This window comes from Leucoraja erinacea, chromosome 2 (genome assembly GCF_028641065.1).
Source record: "Leucoraja erinacea ecotype New England chromosome 2, Leri_hhj_1, whole genome shotgun sequence".
NCBI classification, from domain to species: Eukaryota; Metazoa; Chordata; class Chondrichthyes; order Rajiformes; family Rajidae; genus Leucoraja; species Leucoraja erinaceus.
In genome coordinates, this window is record NC_073378.1 from 80826718 (window position 1) to 80849632 (window position 22915).

General features: G+C 43.1%; 1 protein-coding gene across 1 annotated transcript in view; it reads left to right on the plus strand.

Moving 5' to 3' along the window:
• The window catches only part of LOC129711549 (adenylate cyclase type 2-like), a 262852-nt gene that overhangs the window by 34992 nt on the left and 204945 nt on the right, over positions 1-22915 (plus strand). Inside the window, 1 exon segment of the mRNA XM_055659237.1 lies at positions 3156-3317. Within this exon segment, the coding sequence (XP_055515212.1) occupies positions 3156-3317 (162 nt within the window).

Sequence of the window (22915 nt, forward strand, 5' to 3'; positions counted from 1 at the left end):
CAAGGTTTCAAGGTCAGTTTAATGTCACATGTATCAATTAAGGTTCAGTGAAATTCAAATTACCACACAGTCATACTAAAGGGCCTGTCCCACTTGGGCGTTATTTGCGCATCATTTACGCGACATCATTTACGCGTCACGACACACGACACATGCGTAGTGACGTGCGCGTCATGACGCGCACGTGGCGCGTGGTGAGATGTGGTGGCTTAGGCAGTGACTCGCGGTCACGACGGCGCCCCAGGATTTTGGGATTCTCAAAATCCTTGCATGATGCAAAGGACAGGTCCTTTAAAAAAAGCAACAAGACACACAACTAGATAAAAGTTAACATAAACATCCACCACAGCGGATTCCGCACGTTATTCACTGTGATGGACGGCAATAAGGTCCAATCTCCTTCCTCTTTATTCTCCCTTGATCGGGGAAGTCGAACCATCGGTAGTCTTGGCGATCAAAGTCCCCGCAGTCGGCGATCGAAACACCCGCATTGGGGCGATCTAAACTACCGCGTCGGGGCAGTCGAAACTCCTGTGGCTTGGCGTCCCCGATGTTGGTCTCTAATCAGAGACCTCAGGCTCCGCAATATTAATGACCCACAGGCTCCTGTGATGGAGCTCCCGGTCGATCTCCAGCAAAGGCCGCCAACTCCACAGAGACACAATATGGGGAAAAGGCGCATCTCCGTCAAGGTAAGAGATCAGAAAAAGTTTCCCCCAAACCCACCCACCTACATAAAACAAACTAAAGAATACTAAAAAACATACATTTAACACATACAAAACAGGCACAAAAAAGGAAAGGACAGACATACTGTTGGCGAGGCAGCCATTGATGATACCGCCCGGTGGGCAATTACAAATTCTGGTTATGACATTCACAGCTGCAGTTTGATGAGAAATGTAAACATTAAATTATGCATAACCTGAGAAAAATATTTGATAGTTATGTCTTACTTACAGAAATATCGTTATTACTAGACTAAGTGGAACCCGTTGGGTCCCAGCATCACATAGTCCGCCAACGCAATATTCCACCTCTCTACCAATTCCAATATTGGTGGCCAGTGGGGGGGTGGGGGGGGGGGGCTTTCTGGAGCGCTAGTATGGGTGTAGTGGGCTGATGGGGACTGGATTCCAGAGGGCTAGTATGGACATTGTGGGCCGAATGGTTTCTTGGGCTGGTGGTCTGTTGTGCTGGCAGCTCACTCACTCACGGCTTGATGGACTGGCAGTTGGCACGGCTATTGCTTGAAATTTCATTTCAAACAGGGTGCAAGGCCACCAAATTCAAGTGCAGTTTCTTACCACTTCAAGCAGGGTGCAAGGCCACCAAATTTAAGTGCATTTTCATACCATTTCAAGCAGGGTGCAAGGCCACTAAAGACAGCGAGTTGTCACCTCGCCATCTTGCAGGGACTGAGCCATGCCCACACTTCTGGGTTTTATAGTCCCTCACCCCCCCCCACCAGAAGGAGCGTGGCCTTCATGGCATGATTGACAGGAGAGAGAATCTCAATATTTTTTAAACACTAATAACTTTTATTTTTCATCGATGGGAAAAATCCTTGGCACCTGATGAGCAGAGGGACACAGCTTTAGCATTTCCAAACCAAAGGCAACACAGCTTTAGCATTTCCAAACCAAAGACAACACAGCTTTAGCATTTCCAAACCAAAGACAACACAGCTTTAGCATTTCCAAACCAAAGGCAACACAGCTTTAGCATTTCCAAACCAAAGACAACACAGCTTTAGCATTTCCAAACCAAAGACAACACAGCTTTAGCATTTCCAAAGGCAACACAGCTTTAGCATTTCCAAACCAAAGGCAAGCTTTAGCATTTCCAAACCAAAGGCAACACAGCTTTAGCATTTCCAAACTATATTTTCAAACCACATTAAAGGGCACTGACAGGTCAGTAAAACCACTCACAGTTTAGTAGACATGTGTTCAGTGTTATTCACAGCTCAGACTGAGAGACGTGACCCTCTTTCTCCCCCATCTTGCAGAGCCTGACTGAGGCACTCAACACTTCTGGATTTTACAGGACCTCCAGAAGGGGCATGACCTTCATAAGAGAGAATCTCAACATTTTTTAAACACTAATAACTCTTTTATATTTCATTGATGGGAAAAATCCTCTTGTCCTGCGCAGCGGAGGGGGCTCTGAGTAAGTTGGCCAAAAATCACAGCCGTAAGTGGCAGCATTTTTTCTAAAATCAACATACAGAACAACAGGAAGTGGTGGGGTGGGGGATTGCAACCTTCACGTGGTCTGCCCTGTTTCAACGAATGCAATCAACCTGGCATGCACAATCAAATAAGATCAAATAAAACAAGTTGTTATACAACCTTTGGCTGTGCACGCCATACGCAACAAGAAGAAGGAAGTGGTCAAGATCAAAATTTTAGTAATATAGATGATTAGTTGTATTATATATAACATCAGTGTTCAGTTTTCTTGGAGCACCTTATGCATCCTGATTGCACAAGAAACCTTGAGTAAACCTCATGTCTTTGTGTCAAACATAAAGTGCAATAGTGTCTGGAGTACTGCAGCACATTAGACATTTACTCTACCCAAAGGACTGCTTTAGTTCATTTATGCACAACACTCTCCTGCATACAGCCATACCACATAGAAGGAGACAAATGTTGGCCCTTCAATTCTTTTCAGCTTACAGAACAATCCCTGGCATTTATTGTCTGGCCAAATTGCCTTTGAACTTGTGTTGGAAGGAACTGCAGATGCTGGTTTAAACCGGAGATTGATATGAAAAGCGCTTGCATTTGCTTGGCCATTTCAGAAAGAAGAATCAACGACATTAATGCAAATTTTAATAAGATTAGTAAATTTCTTTCCCCAATAAGAATGATTTAGAGTTTTACTGCAATCTATGTTTTTCCAGCCTTTACCATTGATAGTAGTTTTCATTGCATAATTATTTAATTGTCTTTGTTATCCACACACTGGGATGCGATTTGAGCTTCTGCCTGTGGATAATTAACTTAGACCTAATGGATCACCTGTCCAGTAAAATAACCAGTGTGAAACTACACTCCTTGACTCTATTTTTAAACTCTAGGATGAAATGATTGACAATTGTTTCAATTTCTTCAGAATTTTATGTTATTATTTATTTTTGTTACCAGGTATCCTTCTTCCTATTCATTGTTTTTGTCGTCTACACAATGCTACCCTTTCGTATGCGAGATGCCGTGGTGGCCAGTGTGTTGACATCATCCTCCCATACTATTGTGCTGAGTGTCTGCCTATCAGCCACATCTGTCATAAAGGATCATTTGGTTTGGCAGGTGAGTGCTCAGTAAGATAGGTGCAGATGTTCATGTTCAATTCTATCGTGTATTGTGTTCTCAATTCAATTCAATTCAACTTTAATGTCATCGCACAAATACAAGTATGAGTACAACGAAATGCAGTTTTGCGTCAGTCCGTAGTAGTTGTGCATAAAGAAATTAAAAAAAAATAGAAAGAGAGAAGATACAGAATAATCAAAAAATACAGAATAATTAAATAGTGGGGACGGAGGGACCGGAGAAATCTATCGGCGGGACTCCGAGTTCAGCAATGTGATTGTGTTATTGTAGAAGCTGTTCCTCATCCTACTATTTTTTATCTGTATGGCTGTATGGTGTTTTATCTGTATGGCTGTGTGGTAACTCAAATCTCACTGTACCAATTGGTGCATGCAATAATAAATGTAACTTGAACTTGAGGTTAAAGCCCGGGTAACGTTATGGGATTTGCAAGGTGATTATTTTTAAACATACCAAACCAAAAATAACTTGTTAGCAGTAAATAAAATGTGATTGTGCTCAGTGAATAATATATCTGCGTGTAAAACCCATGTGGCTCTTTGAATGCTTGAGAAATAAATCACTGTTTTTCTGGGTGAAATATTTTAAGAGTAATTTCAATATTTTCTCAGCCTGAACATATCTATTATAAATATATCAATTTATATTTGTGTCACCAATAGCACCAGGTATGTAATGTATAGTGATTTATGACGTATTCATAACCTTTTATAAATAAACTGTTTTGATTCAAAGATAAGGTTCTTGTCAAAGAGGATGTGAAGCGCGGCAGTTAATCAATCAATCAATCAATCAATCAGTCAACCAATCAATTTATTCATCACATACACAATAAAGTGCAGTGAAATGAATTTTGCCAGCAGCGTTACAATCAAAAATGAACACACAATCTACAATATATAATTTAACATGCTATAACATTGTGATGTCTTCTGTAAGACCGTTGTGACTAGCACAATGAATCCAACATCATGTAAGAAGGATTTAATCTGCACAACCCGGAAACTTTTAGAAGGTCACCTGACCTCAGTCACGAGGCACAGACGCATTTGCCAGCTTCAGCTTTTGGTCTCAAGGGGCACTGGCATTTATATTACATGTACATCACATCTCCCCCTTCACTTTAATTACATCACATCTCCCCCTTCAACGTTGGGGTCAAAACTAATAACTTGAACCTTTAATCAATTTAATGTGGATAAAGTACCACAAATAACAGAGTGCTCTTCATACTACAAAACTATAAAATAATTGCCCAACAATTTTACATAACAAGTCGAGTTGGGGGTTTTGACAATCGCCCACTTCTCGTGCAAGTCGTATTTCAACTCGTGCTGTGTCGTATTTCTGTTGTGTGCGAGTGTGGCTTGGCTCGCTTTGAGCCGATACCCCCACCACAGAACCTTGTGATGAGGCCTGTGATAGTTCTATTGAGTCTGGGAGACTAGCTGCTTCTGGGAGAGGAGCTCCTCCATCTGGTTGACTCTCAGTCTCGTCTGGGAGACTAGCTCCTTCTGAGAGACGGTTTCCTCCTTGTGGGAGAGTGTTCGCGCTCGTCTGCTGCGTGTTGCCAGGGCATGGCTCGACTGCTTCGTGCGCAGGTTGTATGTCCTTCCTGTTCCTGCGGAACTCTGTACCGCTCGGTGTAGAGATGACGTAGCTCCGAGGGGACAGGTTTTCTCTTGCAATACGGCCACGTTGCCACTCAGTTGGTTTGGCACAAAACCATACCTGTTGTTGTTCCAGGCGCGGCAGCGGCTCAGCGCTGGCCTTCACATTGAAGTATGCTGCCTGTTTTTCTTGCCGGACGGCCAGTTGTGGTCCCATGGGAGGGACATGATGAGGCAGTAAGAGCGATAGAGGCGATGGCAACTTGCTTCTGTTCAGTAACTGTGAGGGGGCATAGCCGCCTGTCCCATCACGTGGGCTGTTGCGGTATTCGAGGATGGCGTACATCGGGTCACGGCCGCTGCGTTTGGCTTTCCTCGTGATACCTTTTATAGTTTGCACACAGCGCTCTATCTGCCCATTGCTCTGTGGATATATGGGACTTGAGGTGACATGGGCAAATTCCCAGTCATCCTGGAACCTACGAAACTCAGCACAGACAAATTGTCTCGCGTTGTCAGTCATCACCAAGTCAGGAATGCCATTCCGGGCAAACATGCCCTTCATCTCACGTATCACCGAATGTGACGTTATGCCTGTCAGTTGCACTATTTCTGGGTACTTGGAGTAATAGTCCACTACAAGCAAATGGTCAACTCCATCCAGATGGAAGATGGCTGCGCCGACCTTAAACCAAGGTCTGCTGGGGATGAAGTGTGGTTGGAGCGGCTCGCTTGCTTGTGCTTTCCTTGTCGCTTGGCATATCGAGCAATTTCCCACAGTGTCCTCAATCTGTGCGTTCATTCCTGGCCACGCAAATAAATTGCGGGCTCGTTGTTTAAGTTTCACTGCTCCCAGATGCGATTCATGTAGCGCGTTCAGCATCTGCCTCCGCATGCTTTGGGGGACTACGATTCGGTTTTCCCTCAAGACTAATCCATCGACTTCAACCAGCTCGTCATGGTAGGTATGAAATGGAGTCAAGTCCGAGGGCAGATCATGCCTGTTACTAGGCCAACACTTTCTTATATACTCAGTGTTATAACAGTGTTAGGGTTCGATCTTTTTTTGTTTCAACTTTGAACTGCGTTAGGCGCGCGTCTGACGTGTGTAGGATGGCTTCTACAGCATGTATCACGTTTGGCAGTGCGTTGTGCTCTTCCACAGACATGTTTTCACTGGGCAGCCGGCTCAGGGCATCGGGGACAAACATTTCCCGTCCCAGCTTCCACCGTATTTCCAGGTCGTATCGTAGCAGGTGCATTCGCATGCGCTGGAGTCTGGGGCTTAGTTTGTGTAGTGGCTTGGCGAGCAAGCCTACTAATGGCTTGTGGTCAGTGAGAATTACTGTGCACTGACCAACAATGAAGTCATGAAACTTTCTGCATGCGTACAGTATGGAGCACAGCTCCTGCTCTATAGTTGCTTAGTTGCGCTCGGCCGCGTTCACACGTCGTGATGCGTATGCAACAGGTCTCTCATCTTGCATCAGGACTGCTCCAAATCCGCTGTTGGAAGCATCTGTGGCAATTGACATGGGCGTGTTCACATCGTCCAGTTTGAGTATGGGTGGTGAAGTGAGAAGACATTTCAGCTTGTCTACTGCATGTCTGTGCTTCTGCTCAAAATGCCACGCTCCTCCCTTTTCTGTTAGCTGTCTAAGTGGGGCGGTGATCTCTGAGAGGTTCGGAATAAACTTAGCCATGTATGTCTCCATCCCCAAGAACATTTGCTCTTCAGCCTTGTTTGTCGGGTATGGCATTTGTAGCATGCTGCTGACACGAGATGGGCTTGGTGACATGCCTGCTTGCAAGATGACATGTCCCACATATTCAATCTCGTTTGAGCGCATTACTGACTTTCGGGGATTGAGCTTTAGGCCGGATTCTTTCACCCGTTTGAATAGGGCTTTCACCCTTGCGTCATGTTGTGCTGCGTTCACACCCCAAATGAGAATGTCGTCGACAACTATCTCCACCCCTTGTAAATCGCCAAACTCTTTCTGCATCGCCCGCTGCCAAATCTCACTTGTGGATGAGATTCCAAATGGAAGCACGAGGTACCGGTATCTCCCAAAGGGAGTATTAAATGTGGTCAAACGCGAGCTGTCATCGCTCAGTGGGAACTGCCAGTACCCACTTGTAACGTCAAATTTCGAGAACCATTCTGCCTTCGGCATGCGGGCTGCAATGTTCTCGAACGTCGGCATTGGGAAATGCTCCCTATGAATGACCGCATTGAGGTCACGTGGGTCAAGGCATATGCGAACTTCACCATTAGGTTTGCTGACCACAGTCATTGAATTCACCCAATCCATCGGTTCGCTCACGGGCTTTCCATGCGCTCTAATTCGGCTTTGACCTTATCCCTGATCTTATAGGGGATAGTGCGGGGCAGGTTTTGCTTAGGTTGCACGTTCTCTTGCAGCACTATGTTGTACTCATGTATTTTTAGCCTTCCCAGCCTTTGGAAAATCTCGCGGTTTTCCTCAATGATCCTTGCAGTGTATGATGGGCTCGCACTCACGCCACCAACCGCCTCCTTTCGCACAAGAAGCCCTAACTTTTCACACGTTAGTTTCCCAAATATGGGTTTCACATTCCCCCTCACTATTTGAAAGACAACCCTGTGTTCTTTCTTACCTACTTTGACATTCCCCTTTGCCCGCCCCACAGGCTCCATTGTATGTCCAGAGAATGATCTCAGTGTCACGTTTGTGTTCTAAGGCAAAGACTAAGGCAAGACCAGTCTTTCTGAACCAGTGCTCGGGCAGGATGTCCACTTGAGCGCCAGAGTCAAGTTTGAACTCAATGTTCACATTGTTGATGCTGCACATCTGTCCCCATTCACACATTGACTCAATCACAGCATCAGTCACGGCGTCAATCTAGAATACATCAACATCGTCGTCCACTGGCTCAGGCAGCGGTGAAGTGTTCATCTGGAACTCGACGTTGCGGACGTCACGGCTCCAGTCCCCAGCCTTTTGGCTGATTCGCCGGTCATATTGTCGGGGACGTGGGCGGCTGTTGGGCGCTCTATTTACCGGGCAGTCGGGGGATCTGGAAAGATGTACAATCTCTCCGCAGGTGTGACATATCATGTACTGAGCAGAGCAGTAGTTGCCTTTATGCCCGCGGGTGCATGACCGGCAGACATTATCCTTACCAGAATCACGATTTCTGTCTGGTTGTCTGGGTCGCGAATCCCTGCCTCGGCCCCAAGGTCGACTGGTGCTGTCCCGTTTCACGTAATCAACAGTCTCTTCGGTGTCGATGGCGGTTGGGGCTTCATCTGTTCGGCTGCTGCTTCAGCTATCAGACACATGTCACTGCATTTTTCCAGTGGTCAATCATCGCATTGGAGTTGTTTTTCCTGGAGCGGCTGGCTGGTGATGCCGCAGACAATTCTGTCTCGCAGCAACGAGTCATGGATAATGCCAAACTCGCAATCATTAGCTAAAGACTTCACTGCAGTCAGGTAGCTGGAGAAGCTGACTCCAGCGACTCCCCTCGCCGCTGATTACATGTGTTAAAGATGTATCTTGAGACAGTTACGTTATTTTTTGGTTCACAGTATGTCTGAAACTTATTTTCTTCAGTGGTTGTATTTTGTTACATTCCTCCTGGGCAAACTCAAAGGTCCCATAAGTCTCCTGAGCGGCCGGCCCGGCTACGTGGAGAAATATTGCACAGCAAATCTTATCTGGCTTACTCGTCAGTTTTGAAGCAGTCTCGTACAGCTGGAATGCTCTTATCCAGTCCTTGCTGGCCAAGTTCCCTTGCAGGGAAAATGGGCCCGGTGGCTTGAGTCCAGACATTCTTTTCTTTAGTTTTTCCCTCTGACACCATGTGATGTCTTCTGTAAGACAGTTGTGACAAGCACAATGAATACACGTCCGACATCTTGTAAGAAGGATTTAATCTGCACAACCCGGAAACTTCTAGAAGGTCACCTGACCTCAGTCACGAGGCACAGGTACATTTGCCAGCTTCAGCTTTTGACCTCAAGGGGCACTGGCATTTATATTACATACTGTATATATCACAAACATGTTTCAACGATATTTCACTCACTAGGATTCATCTGATCTATTGCATGAGGTTTATTTAAATTTATAATGGTGTGTAAATCAACTGTAACTGAAGACTTACTGACCTAGACTTAATTACCTTTTCTGGTAACTCACAAGAGGACTGTTAAAATGATGCTAAATATAAAGTCAAAATAGATTTTTTGCCATTTTCAGCATTTTCCAAAACTAAATTAGCTTTTTAAGTGCACTGTAGTAGTTTATCTTGGTCAACATGAATGAGTTGGGCTGAAGAGTCTGCTCCTGTGCTGTATGACTCTTAGTTGTCATTGTAATAGATAATATTCGAATGTGTAGGAAAAAATCAAATAGTATTGTTATTTTCTGTAATTCTCAGACACCTGAGCCTCTGGCGGAAAGCTTTTCTAGTGATGCAGTTAAATTAATAATGTAAAGTGCTTGGAGGCAACCGTTATTAATATCTTTGTTGATTTGATCTGTAAATTTGATAAAATGAGAACACTGTTACCAATCCCTGGAAGTACCAGATGGTCAATTGACATTGATTTAGCTGGTTAACGTATATTTGATTAATACCTTTGTCTCTGTCTGTGACATTCTGGAGTCATAGCTGCTGAATAGACTTACTATTTTAACAGTCACCAATAGGTTGCTGTACTGATTTATATTTTGCTGCACTGGAGTTTTATTTTCATGCTAGTCAACATTAATAGTACAGGGCATTTTGAATGCTTATTGATTCTTATAGACATGTGAATGATAGTTTAACATTAGAATGTTTTTAATGCTCCTTCCAGTACATTACCTGTGTATCTTATCACCTTGCATAGACAGAGAGCAGCAGATTCATGCTCGGTACAAAGCTGTATCCTTTCCTGCAATATTTTATTTTATTCTGCTAAAAATGAGATTAGCTATTTATAATGAGCAGAAAAGTGGTGATGATGATGAGTATGTTTGTTTTGCACCATTAAATATGGGCATCATTAATATGGGGCTCATCAGCTTGGGAAGGCAGTCCATCCAGGAGAGGAAAAATTCTGATTTAAAACCTCCACTGCCTTGTGGCTATATCCAGTCATGAAAAAGGCTCCAGGAGTAAACCTCAAGAAAATCTGGAGTCGGAGCCACTAAGGCAGTTTGTCGTTGTCTACAATCTCGTTCCTGCGACGGCGCTGGTGCCAAACTGTAACGGCCCTGCTGTTCCTTTGGATCGATCAGCGACGTGGAGATGGGGGATGTGCTGCCTGGGCAACAGCCTGTCCTCCATATGACATCGCCCAAGCTTGCATCCAACCATCCAACCCATGGTCAGTCATGACCGAGAGGGGCCTACATTAATATAGGGTTGGCTGGACTGTTGTAAGTTGATTTTATCAGAAGATAAAAAAACACCCATAATTAATTATGTCTGTTACCAAAACTCTCAAACCTTGAACCTTGCAGCATCTATTGTTTTTGCACTTCAGAATGTGTGCTGGAATCATAATACACAAGTAACCCATGTCAATGTGGTGGAATGAAATAGAGAGGTTCTCCATACCCACAACCTTGTGTACATTTTAATGTTCTATCGACAGGATGGACAGTGAAATTACGTTCAGGTTAAAATGTAATGCTGGAAGATGTTTAATGCTTAGGGCAGCACAGGAGCACAACTGGCAGAGCCACTGCCTCATAGCACCAGTTTCAATCCTGACCTCATATGCTGTCTGCGCAGAGATTGCATATTTGCCCTGTGAACATGTGGGTTTCTTTCGGGTGCTCAGGTTTCCTCCCACATCCCAACGACATGTGGGTTTGTTGGTTATTTGGTCTGTGTAAATTCCCCCTAGGGTGTTAGAAAGGTAGGATAATGGTCGTCGTGGACTTTGTGGGCTGAAGGCTTAGTACCATGTTGTATCTCTAAACTAAACTAAACTTCACATGTGGTCAAAGTTAGTGAACATTACACTGCATATTTTGGTTACTCATCTATACTCTGTTTTGTGCTATTCACTCCCATCGCTCCATGAAATAATTTCTACCGATCAAGACTTGAAATCAGCATTTGCATTCCCAGCACGCACTCCCACAACTTTCAGTGCCCTGTATTCACCATCACACTTCCCTCTCTTGGAGATGACACAATTCCATATATCTCTAACAGACCAGTAATATCAAAACAATGCTTATCAATTTACCATCTGCTGAGCATTAGTGAGCTTGATGACACAATGTCTAGCAGTGGTATAGTTTAGTGGTCTGAGAAACGACTACTGGAGTTTTGAAACCCCGGGTTCGATCTCTGCGTATGCCAACAGGCGCCGCTACAATAGTAGCATGGAGGTTGTTGGTTATAAAGGTATGTTCACATCCAAAATATAAGTGTGTGCTGGCAAATAATAAATCTCAGGTACACAAAAATGCTGGAGAAACTCAGCAGGTGCAGCAGCATCTATGGAGCGAAGGAAATAGACAACGTTTCGGGCTGAAACCCTTCCTCAGACGCTTCCTCAGAAATAATAAATCTCATTAAGTTTGGAGTGTGGGAGTAGTGATCTTCATTTCAACGCATGCATGAACCTGTATTTCAGCTTACATTGTAAACCAAGCAAAACCAACCCAATCTGTGTGCAGTATTGAAAAGATACTTGTACAGATACATGGATAGAAAAGGTTTTGAGAGTTAAACCCCCCTTTTCACGGTGCGACTTGACGCAAGAGGTAACCAGAGTTTGACATCGTGGGAACCTCGTGCGGTAACAATACGGCATTCGTGGACCACCGTGGCGCTAACGGCAGGTAATCGTGTACCTTGGGTACTCGGGAGAAAATTCAAACATGTTTGAATTTGTCCAAGAGTGTCTTATGCACTTGTGGTTGAGCATTGCAACATTTTATGAACGAAGTGTCCCGTGCGATATCCGTAGTAACTCTTGCGGTCACCGTGGGAACTCCTGCCAACGGTGAACCCGGAAGTTGGATAGAGTGAATCCAGCCAGTTTGCTATTTACATACAAATCTAATAAAACTAGCTAAGCATTTCATTAATGTCAGTGTGTCTCTTTTTGTCTGAAAGCAGTTTCTAACTGGAGGAACTCCGCGGGCCAGGCAGCACCTACGGAGGGAAATTGACAGGCGAGCCTTTCCTCAGGCTGCCTTATCTCTCTACCACCCCAACTCCCACCCACACACACAAATGCTGGAGAAACTCAGCGGGTGCAGCAGCATCTATGGAACGAAGGAAATAGGCAACGTTTCGGCCCGAAAAGTTGCTTATTTCTTGTGTATGTGTCGGAAGGAACAGCAGATGCCGGTTTAAAGAGAATGAGTTCGACGGCAGGCAGCATCTTTGGGGAGAAGGAATGGGTGACATTTCGGGTCGAGACCCTTCTGATATGCTGCTTGTCCCGCTGAGCTACATGTTGTGTCTATCTTCGTTTTAATCCAGCATCTGCAGTTCCTTCCTGGCCGAACCCGATTGAAAGATGAGAGGCTGGGCGATATAAATCATTAATTGAATTAAATAACTAGATACCTGTCTAATCGTATCTACAGGATTGTACAGGCTAGATGGAGGAAGAATGTTCCCGATGTTGGGGGAGTCCAGAACCAAGGTCCCAGTTTTACAGTCTACCGTGGGAACTCTTTAATTACAGCGGGAAACCTTCAGTTTCCCAGGGGGTCGGGACGGGACTGGAGTTGGGAGGGAAAGGTGGGGGAGTCGAGGGAGAGGAGGGGGAGACAGATGGGGGTGACTTCATTTACTGGCGGTGGGTGTCTGTCGCTGAAACAGGCAGGTAAGATTTCGCATCCACCTTGTGTGTGCGTCTCTCTCTCTCTCTCTCTCTCCCTCCCTCTCACACAGGCATGAATGGAGGAACTCCGCGGGCCAGGCAGCATTTACGGAGGGAAATGGACAGAGAGAGAGGCAGTCCTGGTCAGTCCTTTGAAGATAGACACCAGTTGCTTGGAGCAACTCAGCGGGACAGGCAGCATCTCTGGAGAGAAGGAACGTAAATGCTGCCTGGCCCGCGGAGTTCCTCCATTCATGCCTGTGTGAGAGTGAGGGAGGGAGAGTGTGAAGAAGGCTCTCGACCCGAAACGCCACCCGTTCCTTCTCTCCAGAGATGCTGCATGTCCTGCTGAGTTGCTCCAAGCAACTGGTGTCTATCTTCAAAGGACTGACCAGGACTGCCTCTCTCTCTCTCTCTCTCTCTCTCTCCCTCCCTCCCTCTCACACAGGCATGACTGGAGGAACTCCGCGGGCCAGGCAGCATTTACGGAGGGAAACTCAGCGGGTGCAGCGGGGCCGAAACGTTGTCTATTTCCTTCGTTCCATAGATGCTGCTGCACCGCATTCGCGTGAGTTTCTCCAGCATTCGCGGGTGGGGGGGGAGGGGGGGGGTGGGGGGGGGGGGGGGGGGGGGGGGGGGGGGGGGGGGGGGGGGGGGGCGGGGGGGGGGGGGGGGGGGGGGGGCGGGGGGGGGGGGGGGCTGCCTGGCCCGCGGAGTTCATCCATTCATGCCTGTGTGAGAGAGAGGGAGGGAGAGAGAGAGGCAGTCCTGGTCAGTCCTTTGAAGATGGACACCAGTTGCTTGGATCAACTCAGCGGGACATGCAGCATCTCTGGAGAGAAGGAACGGGTGGCGTTTCGGGTCGAGAGCCTTCTTCAGACTGAAAGTTTCACCTCAGTAGATCATAAAATAACACAATCATCACGGTCAATGTGAGATACAGTGTTTATTCATATTTGACAAAATAAAAAGACGACTTCTTGCACATATTGAGAGAAGGTGCATCTCACCAAACAACATTTGTCTAAAAAAACACAAATTATTCTTCAGCTCATTAAAGAGCTCGGGTGAAAAAAAACAATATAGTGTGTGACAACAAAGTAACATAATTTGTGCCACGTGATTAACTACACTACAGTCCACGATGTTCATTCGGGAAAGATCGGGAGACGGACAAGTCACTCGCACAAATAACAGAATTGCCGAGTACCGTGGGAACTCTTTACTCTACCCCCGTTATATCGTGTGATATCGTACTAGACCACGACCACTCCACTCTGGCTACATCTTGCATCAAGTCGCCCCGTGAAAACGAGCCATTATGGGCCAAACATGGGCAAAAGGGCCTTGCGTAGATTGGGCATCTTCATAGGCATGGATGAGTTGGGCCCGTTTCCATGCTGTATGACTCTCTTTATTCCTAATATTTGAAGCTCTCAACCATATACACTTCAGGACTATTGATGCTGATTTGGCATGTACTCCAACTTGCCTCCTGAAATTAATATTATCCTTTAACTTGGTAACTTTTATGACAATGTTATTTTCTTGGCATCATGTTACTGAACTGTTTATCTCCTTCCTGTACTCCATTTCTTCACTGGTCAGGTTCTGGGCCACCACAGCGATGGCATCTGCAAACTTGTAAATTGAGTTAGAATTGAGCCACACAGTCTGGGCTGTACAGGAAGTATAGTAAGGGGCTGGAAACATATTCCAAGTGGACATTGGTATAGAGAATGATTGTGGAGCACGTTTTGTCACATATCCTTACTGATTGTGATTAATGGTGCAAACCTAAGTCAAGGATCCAGTGACAGTACTGATTCCTGGCCCAGGAGTTTGGAGATTATGGTGTTGAAGGCAGTGCTTCAATAAGTAAGATTATGATGTAGGTATCCTTTTCATCTTGATGTTTCAGAAATAAGTGTAGGACCAGAGAGTTAGCATCTGCCATTGACCGGCAAACTACAGTAGATCAAAGCTGTTTAAGAAGGAACTGCAGATGCTGGAAGGTCATGTTTGACTAATCTTCTTGAATTTTTTGAAGAGGTTACTAGGGAAATTGACGAGGGTAAAGCAGTGGATGTTGTCTATATGGACTTTAGTAAGGCCTTTGACAAGGTTCCTCATGGAAGGTTGGTTAAGAAGGTTCAACTGTTGGGTATAAATGCAGGAATAGCAAGATGGATTCAACAGTGGCTGAATGGGAGAAGCCAGAGGGTAATGGTGGATGGCTGTTTATCGGGTTGGAGGCAGGTGACTAGTGGGGTGCCTCAGGGATCTGTGTTGGGTCCTTTGTTGTTTGTCATGTACATCAATGATCTGGATGAAGGTGTGGTAAATTGGATTAGTAAGTATGCAGATGATACTAAGATAGGGGGTGTTGTGGATAATGAAGAGGATTTCCAAAGTCTACAGAGTGATTTAGGCCATTTGGAAAAAATGGGCTGAAAGATGGCAGATGGAGTTTAATGCTGATAAATGTGAGGTGCTACACCTTGGCAGGACAAATCAAAATAGGACGTACATGGTAAATGGTAGGGAATTGAAGAATACAGTTGAACAGAGGGATTTGGGTATAACCGTGCATAGTTCCTTGAAGGTGGAATCTCATATAGATAGGGTGGTAAAGAAAGCTTTTGGTATGCTAGCCTTTATAAATCAGAGCATTGAGTATAGAAGCTGGGATGTAATGTTAAAATTGTACAAGGCATTGGTGAGACCAAATCTGGAGTATGGGGTACAATTTTGGTCGCCAAATTATAGGAAGGATGTCAACAAAATAGAGAGAGTACAGAGGAGATTTACTAGAATGTTGCCTGGGTTTCAACAACTAAGTTACAGAGATAGGTTGAATAAGTTAGGTCTTTATTCTCTGGAGTGCAGAAGGTTAAGGGGGACCTGATAGAGGTCTTTAAAATGATGAGAGGGATAGACAGAGTTGATGTGGACAAGCTTTTCCCTTTGAGAATAGGGAAGATTCAAACAAGGGGACATGACTTCAGAATTAAGGGACAGAAGTTTAGGGGTAATATGAGGGGGAACTTCTTTACGCAGAGAGTGGTGGCGGTGTGGAATGAGCTCCCAGTGGAAGTGGTGGAGGCAGGTTCATTGGTATCATTTAAAAATAAATTGGATAGGCATATGGATGAGAAGGGAATGGAGGGTTATGGTACGAGTGCAGGCAGGTGGGACTAAGGGGAAAAAAAATTTGTTCGGCATGGACTTATAGGGCCGAGATGGCCTGTTTCCGTGCTGTAATTGTTATATGGTTATATGGTTAATATCGAAGTAGACAAAAGTGCTGGAGAAACTCAGTGGGTGCAGCAGCATCTGTGGAGGACCATAGATGCTGCTGCACCCGCTGAGTTTCTCCAGCACTTTTGTCTACCGTAGATCAAAGCTGTCTGGGAGGCTGTAATTAATGTGCACCAAAACCAGCCAGTTGAAGCACTCAATGACAGCGGATGTCAGGGCCCTGCACAGTAGTAAGGCCCACTACTTTACTTTTCTTTGGCAACGGGATGACAGTGGTCTTCTTAAAACAAATGGGGACCACATATTGAAGTAGTATAAGTATGCAGTTGTGCTGCAGGTGTGAATTCATATTTGCTGCCTCAAAATGCAACCAGTGGCACCAGAATGTCTGCAATCTTTGCAACGTCATATGCTTGCACTGTTGTACTCTGACGGAAAAATAAGATGAATTCTTCTGGTCTCCTAGCTCCTTAATAGAATAATATTGTGAAAACTATGAAATGTGTGCAGATCATCCATACTCCAGCCCAGACAGTAACATGTTGTGGCCAATGCCTTTGACAGCTACAGGGAAAGACCTTGGAGGATTCACTCAAAGAATAACATCACAAAGAAGATGAAAGCCGTTCCAAGATAATTGTTTCCTTTCTAATTGATCCAGCAGCAACTTCCAAGCACACTATATTCAGTTGTTTCCAAGACATTAGTCACTGCAGATCAGTGAAAAGTAAGCTACCCTGCTGTTTGCTCTCTTTAATTAATGAACATTCTTCTGCTCAGAATTCTACTTTCCCATCTATATCCCTTGTACTTTGTTTTTGTTTCATGCATAATCTTTTCATTCTAACTACTTTTTAGCAGTTTTCTGCCTATTTTGGTCATAACATTTCATCTGATTTATTTCTCATATCTTAAGTTCCACTATTTCACATATCATTAATTTTGTCCTCATTTTTTTCTGCATCTCTTTCAAGGACTCGTGTTCTACCACACATCTCTGTTCATCTTTCTTTGTTCTTTTAATTTTTCTCCATAATAACCTACATGAAAAAAGGTCCAGATTCCCTATCTGTATTTTATTTTACAGAACATTGCATTTCATAAGAAATTATATGAGCTTAAGTAAAAGTAGAACTGCAAAATAGACTGTGAGAAAGACAAACCAAAAGAGGCATAATTTTCTAAGGAGCCAATTGGTACAGTACTTGAGCATAAATAAATGGTGAAAGTACAGAGAAAAAACATTCACATAATATTTAACTATTTGTTTGACAAAGCTGTAGTAAGAAGAACTGTGTATATGGTTAATATTATAGTTCAGATGGGAAATAAAACATCCAAGGAACTAAAGACCAATCAACTTAACATCAGTAGCAGAACACCAAAGACTTCATTGACCAATCTCACAAATTTCTTTGAAGAGGTAACAATGAAGACAAAGAGAAGCATGACAGATGTAATGGACAAGAATTATGATAAACATTCTACACCCAACCAAGAGCCAGCTAGGATTTTATTTTGTAAATCACCTTAGAGTCTCTGGCAGGTTTTGAATTAAAATGGGAGGTCCAAATGGCCACCTTCACTAACATGTAAATGTACGAGTATGGCATGTGAAAAGGAATAGAGGGATACACACTATGCAGTCAGATTTGATTAGTTACATTGGCATCTTTGAATGGCAGAGTAGACGCGATTGGCCTAATGGTCTAATTCTGCTCCAATGTCTTATGATCTTATGATTATGTGGAGAATTGTGCTTCAATTTCTCAAAGCTCAAAATACACACACGGTGCTCACAATTGCATTTAGATATCAGGATTTTTGCTAACATTCTGCAACATAATGCATAGCAAATTATGTAATCTAATTTCCAAGCCAGTTGAAGTTTATATATTTCATTGTGGATGGAATAAACTCAGAACATGAAAAGCAAAATGCAGTTAGATGACTTAAAGGTCAATAGGGTTAATAAAGATTTATAAGGTAACCAGTTTTGTTTATGATTAATTAATGCTAGAGTAGAATTTAAAAATCCCAGTTTCTACATTTGAGATGGCTTCAGAGAGGGAAGGCAATATTGCAGAAAACTGGGGAAAAATATGTACTAAAGTTAATTAACTTCCAGAATAGACATTAAATTGACAAACAAAACTTTACAGACCCTGGTAGCTTATTATGAAAAATTACAATTTGCTTGGTAAAAGAATGAGTCACGTTACTGGGAAAGAAAGAATGTAAAACAGCAAACTAATGAAAGATCTGAGATTTATAATTGGTGTTGACAATGTAAGTCTGGCCAACCACAGATTTCGTTGATTTTTTTCCTATGACAGTGAAGGAGATCATTTGAATCATTGAGAGCATCCCTTCTCTCACAGTTCCATTTCCTTACTTATTTCCCACAAACTTCACTCTCTCCCATGTCTATCAACACCTGATTTACCTGCCAACAACCACCTAGGGGCAATTTACATCAGTCAGTTTTCCAATCAGGTAGCACATTTTTGGGATGTGGGAGGATACTAGAACAACTGGCAAAAATGCACCTGGTCTCAGGGTGAACGTACAAACTCCAAAGCCAATACTGGCGATCAGGATCAAAACTCAGATTGCTGGCAGTGCTATCTGCTGCACCATGTGCTTTACATATTTTTTCTGAATTCTCTGAGGGTTCTATAAATTCTCTTACATTTGTTTAAAACAAGTGACTGGAAAAAAATGTAATTGTCAAATATGTAGCTCAAATTCAAAAAGAAGCACCATTGAAAATTTTAGAATGACGGTGACCGTAATTGAAATAAGTAGCTTGCTAATATTCTACCCCCATCCATCCATTCACCTAGAATCACCTGAATTCTAAAGATGTCTTCTCTGGGAAACCTTTGCCTGTTGAACTTTCTGTATTTATGCAGCAACAGGTAATAATAGGCCAAAGCTCGTCAGCTGTGGACAATATTTTCAGAGAACCTTTGATGTTCAGTAAGTCATGCACTCAGAGCAGAACTCTTGTATGTTCAGATGTTATTTTGCGGGAACATCTGTCACTACCCTCCAGACTGAGCCCTGTGAAATCCAATGATACAGACCAGTCCTGCTGGGATTCCTTACTATTCATTTGAATGGGAATTCTTGCCCAATTTATAGTTATGTTATTGTAATGTTCTTATTGACTGGTCAGTGTTTCAAAATATTTTCTAAAATATTTATTTATTTATTATTTTTTTTTTTTAGGCAGCATCTATGGAGCGAAGGAAATAGGCTGCCAAGGATCTCGACCCAAAACGTTGCCTATTTCCTTCGCTCCATAGATGCTGCCCCACCCGCTGAGTCTCTAAAATATTTCTATGTGTTATTTTAAATTATTTATATTACCTTGTCAAGTTTGAGAAAAGCCTCACAAGATTTGGCAGAAGGATGAACTTCAGCCCAAGTCTTTGCCTGTGATCAGAATGTTCAAAGCAGTGCTTCGGTATATGCCACCTGAACCTTGCTCACCTCCCTCTGCTTTACTTCCTGATTCGAAGCTTACTTGGCTTAGTTCTCTGCATTGCTTCTAGGTGTCAGGGACTGCAGGTGATGGGCAAGGTTGAATACAATCCACAATGGGACATAAAATGCTGGAGTGACTCAGCAGTACAGGCAGCCTTACTGGAGAACCCGGATAAATGTCAATTCGGATTCAATCCAGATATTTTCATTAAGACTTCATTTCATTGCTTCTTCCAGATATTAATGTCAAAAAGTAAAAGCCTGCAAGATCTGTAATACCATATCTCACCTCTGGAAAATAAACACACTGCATCAACACCAAGTATTTTTCATTTGGCAAAAGACAGATGGCTCTTTATTGCATGGAGTGCTGGCTGTGAAATATAACTGCTCAATTTTTGTATTACTGCATTAAATAGAAACTACTTAAGATGTTCTGTTTCATACGTTTTTGGGAAATGTCAAGGTACAATGACGTTGGCTAACAACATTATGATGTGGAATCTATAGATAGCAGTAAAAAAAAACATTGATGTACTACAACAGATGTTTCTAATGGTGTTGCTCATTTAAAGTCTAATTTTGAAATAGACCAGTGGGAGATTTAAGTTTAGTTCAATATTATACAATCTGATAACTTGCCAGATTTAGAAACCATCCTCCTTTCTGCCCGGTGAACAAACTGCATTAAAAGTTAAGGACTTTATGTGACTTCCATGAAAGCTACAATTTTCATTCCATGTTTTCTGTTCCCTCGATGCTCAAAGGATCTCAAACTTATGTAATGGTGTCTGTTGGTGTGCTATGTTTCTGGGACCACACATCAGACCTGACCCCTATCATCTTTACTTGTATTGTGTGCAGTTCCAGTCACCACTCTACATGAAAGATGTGAATAAACTACAGTGCATGCAGAAAAGATTCACAAGAATATTGCCTGGGTTAGAGGGATTGAGTTATCAGAAGAGATTGGATAGGCTTGGTCTGTTTTCCCTGGAGCGAAAGAGGCTGAGAGATGACATAATAGAGGTATAAAAATTCTGAGAAGCATAGATAGCGTAGATAGCCAGAGCCAGTGTCCCATAGCAGAGGGTCAAAAAGAGTGGACACTGTTAAGGTGTTAAGGTGAGAGGGTAGAGCTTTAAAGGGGATATGAGGGGTACTTTTTTCACACAAAGAGTATTTGGTATCTGGAATGAGCTACCAAAGGAATTGATGGAGGTAGGAACAATCGCAAAGTTTAAGAAGCTTCTGAACAGGTATTGAATGAGCAAATCATAGAAGGTTGTGCAGTTAACAGGCAAGAGGGATTGGTAAAGCTAGGCATGATGATCAATAGGGATGAGATGGGTCAAAGTGCCTAATTCCATTCTGTACAATACATGATCTCATGACCTTCTCAGTCAAAGCAGCCCGTTTGATTTACACTATCTTAACACTCTTCTTAACACATCTTTCTTCCACCATTGGCACCTAGTGGCTGCCTTGCATACCATCCACAAAATGCCCTAATTTACCCTCACGGGCTACAACAACAGCACCTCCCAAACCTCCAGCTACTGCTACCGAGATGGATAAAGGTAGCAGGCCCTGTACTAACACCACCAGTTGCAGAGTCTCAGCAAGTCATGTACCAAATATATCATTGATCCTCCTTCATTGCTGGATTTAAATCCAGCAACTCCTTGCCCCATAGCACTAGGATGCACCTTCACCAGAATAACTGCAGTGCTTTAAGATGGCAGCTCACCACCATCTTCTCCAAGCTAATTACAGATGATTAATAAATGCTGACTTTGGTGGTGATGGCTAGGTCCCAAAATGAATATCTGAGGATTGAACGTTGCAGCACTCCATCCAAGCCTTGGGGCTTTTCTCCTTGTCTTTTCCTCAATTTCTGTCTCATCCAATTCCCACACCTAGGCTTCCTCTGAGTTGAGGACTACTTTGTGGAATTCAATACAAATGATTGATCGGTCTAAAAAAAAGTCTCATGAGCCGGCAACAGAGTCAGAGGTACTGAAATTGGACACATGTAATGATGTGATGCAAGGGTGATGTTTGTCAAGGGCAGATTAAAAGCAGTGTGGATAAATCACAAAGACATGTAAATAAATTGAAGAAATGGGCAAACCTGTGACAAATGTTTCCACATGCAGATTGGACCCAAATTGAACTCTACTAGAGTCACCAATAAGGAATTTGGACAAAATAAAAACAAAAAATGCTCGCCCCTCATCTGGCCATATAATATTTATAGAAGGAAAAAAAAAATAGATTTGAAGATCTTTCATTAGAACTGACAAGATGTTCAGAACTCATAAAAGCAAAAGTAGGTCATTTGTCCTATTGGATCTACTCCACCATTCAATCATGGCTATTCTATCTTTCCCTCTCAACCCCTTTATCCTGCCTTCTTCCCATAACCCTTGATACCCTTACGAATCAAATGTCTGTCAATCTCCACCTTAAAAATACCCAAATACTTGGCCTCCAACCAGAAGTCTTCAACCTGAAATGTTAACCCCCTCTCATTCCATTCTTCCTGTCTGATATGCTGAGTATTTCCAGCATATTTGTTTTAATTTCCAAATTTCAGAATTCCTGCATCTGAAAGTTTTTTTAAGAATTGCTATTTGCTGATGAAAATTCAAAATAAATGTTATTGCAAAGAATAATGGAAGAATGGGGACAATTTGCATAGTTGAATTTAAGACGTTAGATGAAAACTGGTAGGTGGGTGGGTAGGGAGAGTGCATGTAGACCACAGACACTGGCATTGGTTCCCATGGGTTGAATGGTCTGTTTCTGTTATCAACAAACTATATAATGCCAGTCAGTTTGCTTCCACAATTCTTTCCAGGTGGTGTATTTTAAATCCACACCACCACAACTTGCTGAATATCTATTATTTTTTTCTTTATTTCAAATTCCATTACTAATTACATTAAAAATGCATCTGCTGGCTAACAAACCCCTGCCAGCCAAAATAAATTCTGATAGCGCAGATATTGGAAGGGATTGGGTTTGACAATGTGAACACTCCTTTCCTGACCATAGATATTTTTACATTGGGTGATTAATCCTAACTGAATGTGCTCCCTCAACCTGAACAACTCACTACACTCATTTTCGCTGTCTTTTGGGGTTGTAAACCAGGAATTCAAAGCTAAAGCACCAATTATCACTCGTCTGAATTTACCTGCAGGTTCAGTAGTGCGTCTTAATAGCTCTAAGTTAAAGGCTCACTTCCATGGGGTAGATGTGTCTAATATCAAATATTAATTGCATATCAGCTACTGTTTTTTTCATCTGCTGTGACATTGCTTTCAGCTGGAGAGGGTGAAAGTATATTGCAGTATTGCACAATATTCTACATT